The following is a 16,670-nucleotide window of genomic DNA, read 5'->3' as shown; positions in this document are numbered from 1 at the left end:
GGATAAAGGGTGTACTGGTGGCAGTGGAAAGCTGTGCCGGTGGCAGCAGCCGAACCCCCAGGGGTTGTGAGCAGCTGCCGTGCCCTTGGCACAGGGCACCACTGACCAAAGCTTATCCCGAGGCGTGGATAGGGATATTATATAACATCTGTCTCTCAGGTATCTAGAGGCTGCTCCAGCCCTTCTAGGAGAGCTCACTTTTATTGTTTAGTCTAGAGAAACATGAAGAATTTGGAATTTTGGTGTTTTCTGTCTCCCAGAACTTCTTTGCCATTCATTTACGCTCTCTGTAACCTCTAGCCCCTGTTGTGAGTTGGCAGTTTTTCTCAAGAAATGTAAATGCCATTACAGATTTGCCATTCTTTCACTGCAGCATGATGTTTGTTATTAATAGTAGTAATTTCTTCTTAGTAATAATAATTCCTTGATGGGTATCATACCTAGGAAGGTGACAGCTCCATATGCAAATGAGGCACTTCCATCCAGTTGTAATGTCACTGGAAACAAAAAGTCAGAGCTCTGCAGGTGTGGGAGAGCTAAGGAGTGTATCATTAGAGAATGCAATAGAAGAGGAGGATAGGAAAGATGGGTGATGCCAGCTTGCTGTCTACCACATCTGCTGCTTTTTTGTCTGGTATTATTAGTAGGAAAAATACTTGCTTGATGCTCTTTGTGTGATTGAATTAGTTTGAATGGAGAGAATTATCCTGACATTATTGTAATGGCACAAAATAAAGGTCATAAGGGAAGGAGAAAGTAAGCAATTGCAATTGCAAGCAATCTGCAGTGTGAGAAATTAGGAGAGAGAAAACTTAGATAACCTTTATTTTAAAAAAGTACTAATATTTAAAAGACAGTTAAATGTTTCGTTGAACTAAACATATGCAGAACCATTTAGAACTAAATACTGGTTATAGGTAAAGTATAGTGAGAAGCAATAGCTCATTAACTACAACTCTACTGCTTATTCTGGGTGCTTGTTCCAACTTTCAAATTATATTTTAGTTACAAAAATCCACTTCATTTAACTAATTTGAGTTAGTTAACTAGTGAATGTACAAAGCTGGTACAGGATCCTCAAGGATTGATAGAATTGTGTATTCACGCACATACCCATGTTATATGTATGTAATGTATATACACATATGTGTATATACGTGTAGCTGTATCTCTCTGTACAATGGAGGGAGAGGCACTGAAATACAGTAGCATGTAAAGGTGATTTCTCTGGTTCTTGTACTTCAGTGTTCCATTTCTGTTCCCACTCCAAACCTATCTTTTTTCTTTGATAGATATACTTACAGATTTTTTCAGCTCTGTGGCCATTAATAAAATGTAATGTGTGCCAGCCAGTGTGTTGCACCTACTGTATGCACATATTTATCCTTAGTTGTAACCATGAGTAAAGATCAATGTATTTATTAGGGAGTTGCATAATAGGACTACTTGTTAAAGCAAATAGGTGATGCTCAGTGACTCCAGGCAGATTGTCCAATCCCTTTTGTCAGTGATTTTTTCAACTTTTATATATTCCTTTAAAAAGTTGAGTACTTTCCTAAAAGCTTAGGATTGGAAGAGCTTTTGGATAGACTGAGTTCTGTACTCTGCTGCTGTAGGCAATAGCCTGATCTCTTTTGTGATTCTGTCCTGGGAACAGTTAGGTCTCGTGCTGTCACTGCTTGGAAGGTGGAACTATTTCAGTAACTTTCAATAGCATTAGAAATATAGTATGATTTATCTGGAAAGGGAAAGGCCAGCTATTCTATATGCTCAATGGATTTATAATGCATCACATCCTGTGCACCATGCAAAGATGTCAACTTCACTTGTAATTGCAGAAATGCTCATGCCAGATACAGGAATGTGGCTCTTCAGGTGTAGCAAATTGGGCAGTAATCAAGCACTGGCATGGAGTATTCTCTGCTCTCTATTGCTGTGGCAGTCCATCTGCAAGCACATATCCATAGCATATGTGAAAATGAATGCTGGAGAAGACCTCTATCTTTAGAGCATATGCTTCTCCCCAGTAAAATGGTTAGAGGATCAGAGATTTAAAAAATGAGTCACTGTGACTCACTACAGTATATCCATAATAAAATCTATCTAAATTTGGCAAAGAACTCTAGGAACTAATTGCCCTAGTTACTTACCCCTTTTATTTTTTTGTAGATGTTTGTCCCTTGCTTCTCTAGCAATTATGCACTGTATGTACAGAAATAAGATTTCAGTAATGACTGTTGTGTGGTATTCTAGATTAAGGACTTCTGCTCTTGCAAAACTGATTTGTGTAATATTTTCAATTATCTCCTTCAAAAACCATATAATAAATAATATGAATAAATAATAATATTCATAAAAAATGAAATTAGGAATAACAAAAGCTCTCCAAATGTTTTGGATTTTAGTGGTCTTGTATTGTGTTAGAAAATGTGAAAAAAATATTAAAAATGTCAATAGCATGTAATAAATTTAGATTATCAAACCTAGTTTCTGTTGGGAAGAGATCATGTTTACTATAACTCACACATTTGCTACTCCGAAATTGCAGTTACTCAAAATTTCTTGCCTAAAATCTTAACTAGATAATAACATTGTTAGCAGCATTAAAGTATGCAGTCAGTTCTTGGGTAGAGTTTCTAGCACATTTAGGATTAATTTAATTCCTAATCATCAAGATGGCAATTAAACCAGAGGTGTTGAAGGTCCTGAATGTTGAACTTTCAAAACAAATTTTTTACCACTATTCCTTGTATAAAAAGGGACTCAAAGAAAACATAAGACTGACTCAAAAGCTCATAGCTTTGTGGAAAGCATCCTGTTTAGGGGCAAATTGTTGGCCTTTACATTGTGCTTAATAAATATCTCAGGCCAAGTTTTATTCATGAGAGATCCTATCCTGTGTAAGAGAGTGGTTTAGAAGCTGATTAATACCTGTGATACATTTTTTTCAAGAGTAGAACGACCAAAATTTGTATTTTATATAGAATTAAAAAACCCCACAACCAACCAACCAACAAACAAAAATAAGTAGACAATATAGAAAGGCTGTGTGGACCACAAATGGTCCACAGCCAGCTTAACTTTTGTGTACCAGCATTCTCGCTCTTTTGAGTACAACATAAAACAGTTCAGACGTTCAATACCTGTGTGAAGATGCTAAGTAGAAAGCAGAGGACCATAAAGGCAGAAGTAAAAATGGGTCCTCTGTGACTTGAAGCTGTTAGTGAAAGTAATGATATCTTTGCATTTATGGGTTAGCAGTAAAATTCCTCTTTGTAGAGGGGTAATTCAAGCTTATGCGTTATTTAAGTGTGCTATCAATGGGACATGTTTTCATATGCTTTACATTTCAGCCAACATAAAAGCCAAAAGTCATCTTAATACTTAGGGCAATCCTTCCTTTCTATATCTCTTCTTCAGCATGCTAAGTGTCTAAAATGAAATTGGAAATACTCAAAGCAGTTGTGGACTCAACACCTGTAGTCAGATGTTAAATGTAAATTACAGCATCATCTTTAAAATGACCTCGTAAAATAACATTTGCTCTGTGTTTAAATGAGTTGAATTTTCAAATTACAAATTTGCTTCCTTATGAGGCTGTTATCAGAAGGCATAGAAAAATCATTGTCTCACTTTCATTTCTCATTATAAAGCAATAAGTTTATTTTGGAAGTTACTAATTTGTATCTAATTGAGACGGATGGAGGCTCTAGTTAATCTTGTTTACATTCAAATTTAGTCTTGGATGTTTTATCAATTCTAAACAAAAGACAGGTTGTACAGAATCTGAATGAAAATTTTCAAGTTTTAACAAGATTCCTATTTAAAATAGAAAAGAAAGAAAACACAACAAAGTAACTGTTGTCACTTTGCCCATAACTCATATTACAAAGTCAACTTGTGTGTCTAATCTCTAAAATGGTGTTTTTATCTCAAATCTTTGCCAGACTGAACAGAGCAATTTTAAGACAGGTAGTAGCATTCTTAATGGTGTTAGCTAAAGCATTCAATGTTATTTGAACAACTAGTTCTCTTTCTTTTCCTAAATTTTATCTAGCAGTTCATTCTGGTATGATGCAGACTTCATTTGGTATGATCTGTGAAACATGAGCAGTGTCTTAAGTGTTTAAAGATTGATATTTTAGGGGTGATAAGTGCCTTCCACTCTTTAATGGTCATCATTAGCCTCAGCAGCTCCCAGCTTTTAAAGATGAAGATTTTTTTCAATGTTATCCTTGATTTTTTCTTCACTTCTTTCATAATACTGCTAGGTGTTGCTGGCAAGTACACTTACTTCATTGTTGCATTTTGCCTCAGGGTGAATGAAATTATGGCTCTGTGCATTTGATTTATACCAAAATGAAAACAAAATTTTGACAAATCTGTGCTGTTCTTGTTTAGGTGGAAGGAACAGAGTGAAATCTCCAACAAAATGTATCTGCTTGCATTGCTATAATGGAATATTTTATTTACTGCTCTTCCACCATAAGAATTTTTTTTTAAAGCTGATATAATCCATCTAGGGGCATTGTATAATTTGCCCAACTGGAAACAGGAGTGGTGTCTTAGAGTGCAGCTGCAAGGTTATATTAAGTAGAATCCAGTGTTTTTCTGCAAAATCTCAAATGGGATTCTTCTGAGCTGTGTAACAACAGAGAGGTGATTTGTCATACTTGCTTCTCCCCATAAGCTTTACATATGAACGAAGAAATGTTTTTCCTGTGGTTGTTTAATGGTTCAAGGGTTGATGCTTCAGGCTGGTGAGCTCCACTGATAGACATGTTCTTAAGCTGTGACCTTGACACTATGAATAAGTGTAAGATCATCCCTCAGCTGTCAAGTTTAGGTTTTAGGTATGCATATTTATATCCTAAATAGTTCTGGAAACGACTGCTGATTTCTTTATGAAGTGGGAAGGGTCTGTCTACTTAGAGCTCATCTTGGGACTGGAATCTTTACGAGGATCAGTCTATCTCTGTAAACAGCAAAATATATTTCATGGAAAATTTTGCCTGCTGCTTTTAGAAGATTAATTATCTATTTAGTTTTATGAAAAAGTGTCATTACAGCTGGATGTTTATTAAGTAGTTGAAATAACACTCTACTAATTGAGTATTTAATATATGTTTACTTTGTTTGCATACTCTCTGTCACAGTAAAATAGCTGGGGGAGTTTACTTGTGTGTGAATGTAAGTGTCCCATATATATCTGGATGTTTTTGAAATAAAACTAATTTGGAAAAAATGCTTTTTTGAGAAAAAATTAATTTGGAAAAAAATATTTTTTAAGAAAAAGTCACTAACAGAAGGTAAATGGTTTTATTGCTAATTTTTGCTTCAGGCACTAGGATGACATGCTTTTTCCAGTTTTATACTGAGGTCTCAAGGGATACTGTATTTGTTCAATTGGGATTAATTAAAAATGAGAGAGCAATATGGTTGGTTTAGACTTGATTAGATTCTCCAGAAAACCTCAGATAGCTCTAATGTGAAGAGAAGAATCAAAAGCTGCTTTGTATTCCTTCTGCACTCAGTAGCAAAGCAACTTTCCTATGAAATTTCTATTTTTTAATAATTTGAGATTCTCAGGGGTTGTTTTGAGTATGAGTATTCAATCTGAATATTTAAATTGTGTGCAGAGCAGGCCACTTTATTTGAAGTCAGCAAGAGGTGATGATTTGATGAAGAGTCTGACAGTCTCTGAAATTACAGTGGGGGAATCATTTGAGGGAGTGTTGGATAACCTGTGCAGGGCTTCCAGTTTGCAGCTTCTATAATGCAGTCCTGTGTTCCAGTGTTCCCTGTGATTTTATTGAAAGTGTGCAATGCCTTCCAAAAAGGTCTGACTGTGAGAGATTGTGCATTTCTTGACAACTGTGGCAAAATGATTCCAGCTGTTCTTGAGAGGCGCCTAATGCTGGGCCAAAAATTGCTATTTTGTGCATCTTTAGGGTTTAAATGCAATGATATTTATTTGGCAGTGTTGTTTAACTGGTTCTTGTTAAATAGCTGTTAGCACAACATGCAGTTTCAGTAATGCTGTTTTTGTTTGTAATCTTTTAAGGTTGTGCTGGTGAGATGGAATGAACCATTCCAGAAATTAGCAACCTGCGATGCAGATGGAGGAATATTTGTTTGGATACAATATGAAGGCAGATGGTCTGTGGAGCTCGTGAACGATCGTGGGGCACAGGTTGGTATGCATGTTTTCTCTGCAGTCAAGAGTGACCGGGTCCTGAGAGGCCAAATGAAGAGGACAAGGAATGGGATTTTTTACCTTTCAAAAAGCACAGGAGAAGATGAAACATTTCTTTATTGAAAGGAACATGCAAGAATTGTCACAAAGGCACTTGGCAAGCTTTCTCCATTATGCATAACATCAGAGCTTCAGCTGGGCTAATAGTTGGCCTGTCTCATTTTGTGCACTGCTGCCTTTTATTAAAACAGCAGAAAAATCCTATATGGCTGATACATCTATTTTCTTGTCTTTGATTTGTTAAGGTAAGCGACTTTACATGGAGCCATGATGGGACTCAAGCACTTATCTCCTATAGAGATGGATTTGTGCTGGTTGGTTCAGTCAGCGGACAAAGACACTGGTCTTCAGAAATAAACTTGGAGAGTCAGATCACCTGTGGCATATGGACTCCAGATGACCAACAGGTAATGAAAATAGGGCATTTAGGGGTGTCAGTTGGGTTGTATTGGTGTGCTATAGAATACACCTCTTAAAAAGTTACCAAGTAAAATGGTCATCAAAACTGCTGCTCCCGCTGATAATGAAAATTTTGTTAATCCTGTTGTTCTTTTTAGGCGAACATGATAGCGTATCAAGTTCCCTATCATCACTTTTCACCCTGATTCACACAGAGTCTTATTCAAAGTTAGTTGTTTGAGACAGGAATCTGTTAATTGTACCCTTAATTTGTTGTTACAGCTATCTTATAAATGCATTTGAGCAGAGATACAGCCTGGACTATTAAACATCTGACTGGTCATTTCTGTGTAGATTTGTCCAGTCTGCGTGGGCAGCAAAAGCAGATCCAGCAGCACATATAGTTATGTTTTGCATTCACATAAGCAAATGTATGTAATTGAGTGTTGAAGAGATGTCTCAACCTTATGCAAATAAAATTTAAAAGAATAAGTTTTGCTGAGCTTTGAAAAAGCCAGTTAAAAAAATCATTACCATTTTTTCTGCAGAATTGTACAATAGTGCACACAGCAGCATTTCCAACATGGCTGGAGCTGGGGTGCTGGTTTCATTTGCAGGATTTACACTGGTCCCTTGCTTTTCACTGCTGAGCTGACTGGATTGGTCTTTCCTTCCACATGCTTGCTGTCATTGTGGTTGTGTATGTGTGTATAATTCAGTGCTGAAGGAAATTGTGGCCATGGAATAGTGCAAAGAGAAACCCTGTTAGGATCACAGCTGGATTGTTTTCCTTCCTTCATTTTGTACCACTATGAAAAGATTCTGGTTCAAGACTCAAGGTACCACTCAATTTAGAATACTATAAATTCATCCAAGGTAGAGTTATTTTGGGAATTGCTAGTGGAATATAATAACACTAATAATATACATTTCTGTAGCAGTATCTAATAATTTTAGAGTGCTCTGCATAGAGTAATGAATTAATTATTGCAACACTGCTTTTTAAAGGCAGGGAGCCTGCCTGCCTCTTTTTGAATCTAGGGAAATGTAAATCTTGACAATAAATAATTTACTTGAGATCAAGATGAAGAGACAAGCAGCAGAAGTAGGAGGGGAAGCTAAGATCTAATAGCTCTCAGTCCTATGTTTTAAACATGAGGCTACCCCATTTATGTGATGCTCAGTTGTTGCTACTGTATTTGGAAATATCTTCACTTGAGTGTTTAATTTGGAGTGGCTGACTGCCTTTAATTCAGTTTAGCCAATATGTTTGTACTTTCTAATCTGGATGCTCCATAAGTGGTTATGCCAGGAAACAAACACTTGTTCAGTGTCCAGATAAATGCTTTCGAACATAATGGCCAATTCCAGCTATGTGAAAATGACTTGCTTAACTTACATACTCTGCTGCTGACAAACTCACTGAAATAGAGACCCAAACCAGCCTCGAGTTTGATGTTGCTCTGCACAGTTGTCCCTGTGTGGTTTGCCGGGGTTTGCATGTTAAGTGATGATGGATTTTTGTAGTATTCTCTGGAGCTGGTGGAAAGAAGCGATTTTCTAAAATATATTTAGATGTACTTGCCTCTGGAGGCACGAGGAAACATGAATCACAGAGGTGCTGGGTGAGAGACTATGCTCAGTTAAAATTAAAAATAGCAAACGGGGGGGAAGGACGCTGCATACATTACACATAAATAAGTGTTTATGGAAATGGATACCCTTACTAGCTTATTACCTTACCCAAATTTTCTCCTGATTGGTATGTGTGCAAATGAGAACAGAATAGTATTCTAGTATTCTAGTCTAGAGTAGCTTCAGCATCTTCCCTATTGCTTAATGTACTCTGCTTGTCAGTATAGTGACTGAAAGATAAATGTTGGCATTTAAATTTAGATTTTTCTACTGTTCTTTTTGTTACCCCTCTGGCACCTTGAAGGTTGCTAGTGAAAGTATTACATTCCACGGTCCCATGACCTTTAACACAATAATCTTTAAAATTTACATTTCCAGGGGGATTGTATTGTTCAATATCAATTTTCTACTGTCCTGATAGAAACTTGTTTAGTGTAGTGTGTCTGTTCGCTTCACTCTTCAGTTCTCTTGACTTTCTCCTTCACTCCCTTCTGCATGCATCCTGGTGGTTTCTCCTGTCTCCTCCATCTTTTCTCCTGTATATTCAGCACTAGTAAGCTGTCACCTCTGTCACTCCTTGCTATGGATGGCTCTGTGGCAGCTCTGCAAGAGGAAGGTAATTTCCTACCATCTCCTTTCTGTTGGAGACAAGGAAAGGTTGGAGCCGCAATATTGGCACCATTGTCTTGTTTGACAGTGTGTGTGGCCTCTGTGTTTGTGTCGTTACTGTGCTTGAAGTAAAGCACCTTTGAGGTAGTGGCTAATGTGTAGAGATGGGATGAGAGCTAGAGAGGTGGCCAGGGTGGATTACAGTCCTGCTGAAATTGAGCATATAATTGTATCTTTTAACTGATGTGGTACATACCCTGCCCTGATCGAGTTGTCGGCTGATTTTATTAATACTAGCCAAAGTTGTTCTGCATTTTCTTTTAGGAAGAGAGTGTTATGTTACTATTCTTCTTGTGGCTCAGTTGTTTTTCAGGTTTTTTGAGCTCTCCTTGTTTGTCAGGGACAAACTTATTTTGAGTCACATGGTTGATTGCAGTGCTATTTCTCAGCATCATCTCTCTCAGATGAACTTCTCATGAAGGTCATTGGCAGATTTCTGCTGTAGTTCACACCCAGATCTTGAGTATGGACTTGGAGCTGTGGGCTTCTTCAGCTAATTCAGTACATAGGCCTTTTGAATGTGATTCTGCATGTTTATTTTAGAGGACTAGAAGTCAGTTTTCTCACCTCACTGTGTGTCTGTAGGCCCACTCATTCAGGCATTTTCTCCTCCTGTACCCTATAACCAGAGCACACATCTAGCCAAGCCATGGCCCCATTGGGCTCTTGGAGATGTACAAATGGAAGACTTTATAAGACTGTGCTGTCTGTCTCTCAGGCAGAGTCCCATACTTGGATGGATGGGATTACTCAGGAGTGGGACTTCCCTTGCAGTTTTTAAATTATTTTTTTCAGGGCTACAAGAGGCTGTAGGAGTCATGTGGAGTATTTTTCTGGTGAGCAGGCTCACTTATGATCATGTAGGGATGAAAAGTATATTTGAAATGAAAAATAAATTTGAAATATCAGAGAATGCTGTGTCTTGAGACAGTTTTGTGGCATTTTCCTATGCTTGTTTTCAAAGAGGGAGTGTACATAGCAAACAGATTGAGGACTTTATAAGTGAGAAAATCTTGACTTTTGTCTAACCAAAGGGTTTATTTATAATTATAGAAGCAATGTCAGTAAGTAATTGAGGATTTTTCCTAAACCCACAAGTTGTACAAAACATCTTTCCAGTGCTTTATCTCCCTTCCTGTGTGTTTGCTGAGCTTGCAGTGACATTTTTTGTGTCAACCTCTGCTGCCCTCAGGCCACCCTTTCCCTCTTCTTCTCCCTATACTTTACCCATTAAAGAGATTATCTCTCTTCATGATGGAGAAAGACAGTGTCAGAGAACTGGGTGAGAACTGTAGAGGATTATCCCTTTGTTTATAGCAATATTGTAACTCCTTGAACTTCCCTGGGATTGTTGCTGTTTCTGCTTGTGAAAAGGGAAATCACTCTTCAACAGAGGAAACCCTCAATGAAAATGAGTTAATGTATTTTAATTCCTGGATATCCCAGGAGGTGCTAGTAACCTATATTTGTTCCCTGCATCTCTGCTAGTACAAATTATTAGACTTTTCTGACAGCTGTAAGGGCCCATTTCTGGTTTCCCCCCCGCTCCCCTTTTCTTGTTGTAAGCTTTTATTTGTGGAAATTCAGGGACTGGACAGGATTCTGGCTAGAACATGACAGGTATACGTATACATGCAGGTATATATGAACTTTGCCAGCATGCTTCCTTTTTTGAAAATAAGTATATAAGCAGGTGGGCTAATTTGATTTGCATCCTGCTGGGTACATTAACTGTTGTTCATGGTCCCATTGCAATGCAACATTCACCAGTACAAAAAATGAGTAAATACAGGCCCCAGGGTTCAGCCTCTTCTGTGCCTAATCAGACAAAATGGTGCTCTTGGTGAAACAGAAAAGCAACACTGTGTTAGGAACAGATACACTGTGCACTGAAGGTCCTGTAAGGCACTGGAAGAGAACAGTGAGACCAGCAGCAGATGAATTGCATGGTATCAAACACAACGCAGGGTGCAGGAGCTCTCTGTGTTGTTTCTTTCGAAGTCTCTTGAAGCTTGCAGTAGCTGTGCAGGGAGGCAGTTTCTAAGCTCTTACTCACTCCTGCTCCCAGCACTTGCCATCCTATTCCCATGGCAACCACAGAGACGCTTCAGCATCTTTTTTCTGTGACAAGCAGGAGGCAGGGGCAGGCTTCAGCTCCTTTCCCCTGCCTGCAGTGCATCAAGGTGGAGTCAGAAGGGAGCTCCACGTGAAGCAGGGGATGCGGGCTGTTCCCGGGCCCAGCGGTGGAGCAGGGTGGCATCCCTGTGCTAGCACAGCGCGCGGTGCCAGACGTGTCCCTGCAGCCAGATGGTAACCGGTGGCATCCAGGTGTTTCATGAGCTTCTCTCCCAGAGTTCTTGAGTTTGGTATGGCTTTAGTCCTTGGCAGGAATTTTACCTAATAAATCCCCTTTAGTACAGTCTGCTTTTGGATCCCCTGTTTTCATCTGTGAACTATGATTTGCAGTTGCTACTACTTTTTCAAGGAAATGGTGTTCTGAACAGCTCCTAAGCTGAAGCTCCTAGCTTCCAGAACACAAAACCATAGAGTTTATAAATGTTTGAAAATGTTGCATCTGTTTAGGCTCTGCTGTTGCCTTCTCACCTACATCTGCATTTACCTGTGGCTCTGAAACAAGATGTTTGCGCTCCCACTCACCCTCCTGTTTTGGTTTTATTCAGGTACTGTAGCACACATTTAATTTGGGCAGTCCTTGCTGTTATGGTAGTCACACTGGTCAAATATAATTATTCTCAGACATCTGGAGTTGTGGAAAAAAGATCTTGAAGATGGTCTTCTAATGAGTTGACAGAATGATGAAAGGGAGCTACAAAGGGGCAACTGGGGCAGTATGGGGAAGGTAGCTATTTACCATAATTATTATGAATGAAGAGAAGGAAGGACAAAATGAAAAAGGTTACAGCCTATAAAATTTGAAAATGTAAGCAATTATTTTGGTCCTTATTAGAATAATTCTTGTTCCTATTAAGGATTTATGGGTTCACATAAAGGGCCCTTAAAGATGCCAGGGAATAATTGTATTTTTGTGTCTTAACATATAAAAATGCATTGTTTTCTCACAGCAATTCTGGATGTAGAGGCTACCAAATGATGGTTACAATGACTTGGGCCACTCAAAATTGCACTGTAAGATACAGTTGTTGAGGAAGATCTGAAAGCCTTATATTCATTGATGGATGAATTACTCAGATTACTGGGAAAAATGGCTGGAGACTTTTTATAACATTGAAGACATGTCATTAATTAACTAGGCAGTTTATTCAAGCCACAAGGACTGCAGACAATGGTTAAATCGCATATAAGCATTTTAACATTGCATGCTGCATAATTGAGCAGCAGCATTAAAATGCAAAAAGAGGACAGGGGAAGGAGACTTCAGTTGTCTTTCAAGATAAATCTGTTTGTTATATAAAACAAACATAAAAACCTTCACAGCTTAACTGTCTAATATTTTAGACTGTTTTTAGAAGCATTTCAAACCTTTGTGGCAAACTTGCTATTAAAATTAATGATTTCTGCTTACTTGTGCTAAGGGGTCTGTAAATATTTACTAAGCTATTTCAGCCTTTTGTAAACAGAATATGTGGGGGGGTTATATAAACTGAAAATGTTTAAATATTTTTTGCAGAGTTTTATATATTTATACATGCTGGAAGACAGTAACACTTTGTTTTTGCTCTTTGCTTGGGGGACTTGATTTTTATGATGATACATAATAGTGACAGATTTTGTGGGAAAAGTAATGTGAATTTTAAGTGGTATTTTGCCTTTCTTTCTCCCATCTCTTTTTATTATGTTGTTTTCAGGCTGTATTGTGCTATTTCCTAAATAATAGATATCGCTTTTTTCCTCCCCTTTTTTTCTGATAGCAGTGTCTGGCTATGTTAGCATTGTTTTTCCTTTGCCTTTTTGTCTCAAGTAGGTTTTTATGCATCATTCTGCTGAGAATACAGCTTCCAGAAAGAAGGAGGGAGAAAACTTAGCTTGGTGCACTGTGTCATTCTTGGTTGCACTTTCCTTTTTTTCACTAGCAACGAGCAGCTACACTGCAGATTTTTGTGCTCAGACGAGGACATTTTAGGTTTCGCCTTGAGTTTTGGGGAGGGTAGGCAATAAGGATGTTCTCATTGCGCCTCTAGGGCTCATCCACAGCTTCAGGAGCTATGGCATCTAACTGTGGGTTTATTCCAGACAATTTTTTCCTGCCAGAAAGCCTAGTCTGTACTGCACAGTTACTGAGCGGGTAATTGGAGGAACAGAGCAATAAGGTGATACTTCAATGTACTTTCTTCTTCCCACTCGCTTCATCTGTGCCTTGCCTAATCTTTCCCTGGATGCTCTTCATCCAGCCTGCAGAGGCAAGGCACTGAGAGAGCTAACGAGATGGTGCCATTTGTTCTAGTCATGAGAGCTGTAACATGGGGGTTGTTTATGGGCTGACAGCATCATGGCTCGTTTTTGCAGTAGCTCCTGCAGTGTTTCGTGTCAAGGCTGTTTCAGATGAGTCTTGCACAGAAATTTTTCTCTTAACGACTCTGTCTGAAAGGAGTAATACAACTGTTTTAATGTTTTGCTCGTCCTTGTAGACAGGGTGTTAGTGCAAAATCAAATGCCTGAATGGATTTCTACATTCCTTTGGAAGCACGGTGTACTAGGATATACAGATCAGCCTCAACAGTGCACCTTGTAACTCTTTCTCTATGACTCTCAGGTCATAATATAGGTATTTTAGTTGTCTGGAATCTGAAGTTTAAATGCTGCACATTCTACCACATTTTTGCCTCCCTCAGGAAAGATGGATGTCGATGGCAGTGACAAGCCAGAGATGGAGGGAGAGATGAAAACTTGTGCTATACAGTTAATGTGTCCACTTAGCATTTTTATGCCCGGTGCTGTTTTACATTTTTGAAGCATCAATGTTTGAGTCAGCAAAGTAAAGATGAGTGCAAATAGAAACAAGACAAGTCTCTGTGTGGGAGGTGTCAGGTATGAAAGAAGTCATTTGCCTCTACTCTCACCTTGCTGGCACTTGTACAGAAAGATTTTGCTTATATAGCCTGAAGTCTTTAGTTCTCTGAGACAGAGAGTTTACTTAAATTTGTGGTTTTGAAAAGCTCTGTGCTATGCTTCAGCCCTGGGGCAAATAGTAAGAATGAGGTTTTGCAGTGCACCTCTGCAAGGGAGCAGCATGCACTTATGCTGTATTTTAGGCAGTGTAGGGAAAAAATTGAACCTTCTGCAGGAAGGTGCTCTCTAAGGAGAGGTCGTATGTAGGGTAGGAAAATTTCTTTGTTTGTTCAGATTTTGAACTGGTCAGGAGAGGGCACATGAGTGGAAGTGTAATTCTTACAGAGGGAAAACTCTCCAAACTGTGAAGGTTTTACAGCATTTTTCAGGAAGAGTCCATTATTCCACTGCCAAAGCCACTTGGCTGAGAATACTTACTTTGGCCCCAGGATCGCTTTGGTTCATCTAGAGCTTTGTGGTCTTTTCACTTCAAAAGAAATGTAGCTGACAGTGTGGTTGATTTGAACTTTATCATCACTGGTACTTAATCCATCAATTTTTTGCAAGTTTAGTAGGAAGACCAGGAGCCAAATGGGGTCTTGAACTTGGGGTCAGATGTCTTCAAGCCTGCAAATAGTCTGAAACCTTGGTGCAGAAAACAGGGATTAGAGTGATTGAATCTTGAGGAGGATATTTGTGGATTTCTGCACTAGGTTTTGTCTGGGAAAGCAAGGCCAAGTTTCATAGTAAGTGGCAGAGGAAAGGTGATATTTTTGAAAAGTGATATCACATAGTCTTTCCATTGATTTGACAAAAAGAGATAGTATACCAATGGAAAGCAGGAGCAGTATCTCTTTATTCTCCAAAACCTTTCCCATCAATGTTTCATCCTGCATGGGTTCAACTTGAGCTCTCTGTTCTTTGTCCAGGATCCAGTTTCTTGTCAGCGTTCAGATACTGAGGGATTGTTGGCAAGCTAAAAAGGAATTAATCCTTCCTTACTTTCCTTCCTTTTTAAGAGAATAGTCATTCTTCTTCAGTGCCTCATTCGGTAACAGTTTATTACTCAGCCTGACTCCATGTTGACTCAGTTACACTTGACCTCACCCATTCCACCTATTTCCTGTCCATGCTGAGTTACTGCTCTCTGCCAGCACACAAGACCTCGAAGGAGAGGGCAGAAGTTGAGGGACTAACTTCCATTAGTGTATAGCTTAACCCAGGAGCATCTTCATTTTATGTTATGAAATTCAAAACAGCAACGACATTGCTTCTAAACTGCTTTGTATTGCATTTTCACTGGTTGAGAGTGTTGTCCTTGTTTCTAAATAATACTATTTTCAATTAGGGGAAAAAGCAAACCACAAAACCCCAGCAGAAACTCTCAGACTTCTAAAGCTCTGAATGAAATTTTAGCTTCAGCAGTCAGCATATCTTTCAGGAAATAACTAAAGCCTGACTTGGAAGTAATGCAGGAGACTGCCAAGTGTATCAGTTGACTTCTTTTCCTGATTGAGTGTTTGTTGGTAAAACTAATTGCATTTTCCCACCAGATGTTGTTTTAGTTGCTATGTATAATTGCATATTTGTGAAGAATATGTGTTTTCAGAGACAGACTTTCCTGGCAATTTTGTGGGGAATCAGAAAACAACAGTGCTCGAAGAATATCCCAGAGTACTTCTGCTGTGGGAGCTCAGTGGTTCAGGCTTGGAGTCCTGTCCAAGTTAATTGTCACAGATGTTCTGTAGAAGGTGTTTGGCTGTTGGCCTTTTATTAATTTTGAATGCTGCTTCAAATGTGGTTTTTTTTCACGTTTTAAGTAAACTGAAGCATATAATTAATGCTGTGAACACTATATAGGAGGGCAACTCTTCACTTAAAAATCTAATTGCTGTAACATGCTTACTTGAAAAATGTCTTTGAGAGTCAAGAAAGAATATAGAAATGTGTGTGCCTGGAATACACAAGTCAGAATTAGTCCAGGTATAATTACAAGAATGTATAATGATCGGTCTTTCTGTGATTTGCAAGAATGCTTTCATATAGCATTTCATATAACATCTTTGCCTGTACAATTGCTTCTATCCCCATATGTCCAGAGTAGTTAATAGCTTGAGACCCTGGTTTTAAGACTACTTATATTTTTGGCTCCTGAAGAGGCATGCAAGTATCTAATTTACAGTCATTCAGCTACATTATACTATTTTAGAGAGAAATAAAGCCAGTGCAGTTTGAATCCCCAGTTTTTAGTATTTCAATATTTATTAAATGGATTTGTCACCAAGATCTCTGACGGATTTACTTTGCCTTCTCATTTGATGGCTTTATAATAGTTACCTAGATCCTATGGACTTGGTAAAAGAGAGAATGAACAAGCCTGAAAGTAGGTAACTCAGCCAGTGCTGCTTTTGAAAGGATTAATGACCTCAAATGAGAATTTCACCACTCTATGTATATTTATATATGCAGTTAGCTGAATGATCCTGGGCTGTACCAGCCGTGTGTGGGGCTGGTAACTCCTCATGTCCAAAGGAAACAGAGTCTTCTAAGATTTTTGGACATAAAGGCAGTCAAGAAAAATCTAGTGTTTTTCCCCAGAGCTTGTATGTGAATTTTAGTGATGTTTTTTTGTGTCAGTTCAAGAAATCATTTTACAGTGGCTGAATTTTTAATGGAAAAAAAA

General features: G+C 38.5%; 1 protein-coding gene across 9 annotated transcripts in view; it reads left to right on the top strand.

Moving 5' to 3' along the window:
- Nucleotides 1-16,670, top strand: part of TULP4 (TUB like protein 4) — a 146,623-nt gene that overhangs the window by 92,490 nt on the left and 37,463 nt on the right. For all 9 annotated transcript variants that reach the window (XM_053937814.1, XM_053937815.1, XM_053937812.1 and 6 more), the window contains 2 exons: nt 6,065-6,193; nt 6,502-6,663. In XM_053937814.1, coding sequence (XP_053793789.1) covers nt 6,065-6,193; nt 6,502-6,663 — 291 coding nt within the window. The remainder of the gene's footprint in view (nt 1-6,064; nt 6,194-6,501; nt 6,664-16,670) is intronic.

Source organism: Vidua chalybeata, chromosome 3 (genome assembly GCF_026979565.1).
Source record: "Vidua chalybeata isolate OUT-0048 chromosome 3, bVidCha1 merged haplotype, whole genome shotgun sequence".
Classification (NCBI taxonomy): Eukaryota; Metazoa; Chordata; class Aves; order Passeriformes; family Viduidae; genus Vidua; species Vidua chalybeata.
This window is presented reverse-complemented; position numbering and strand designations above follow the sequence as displayed.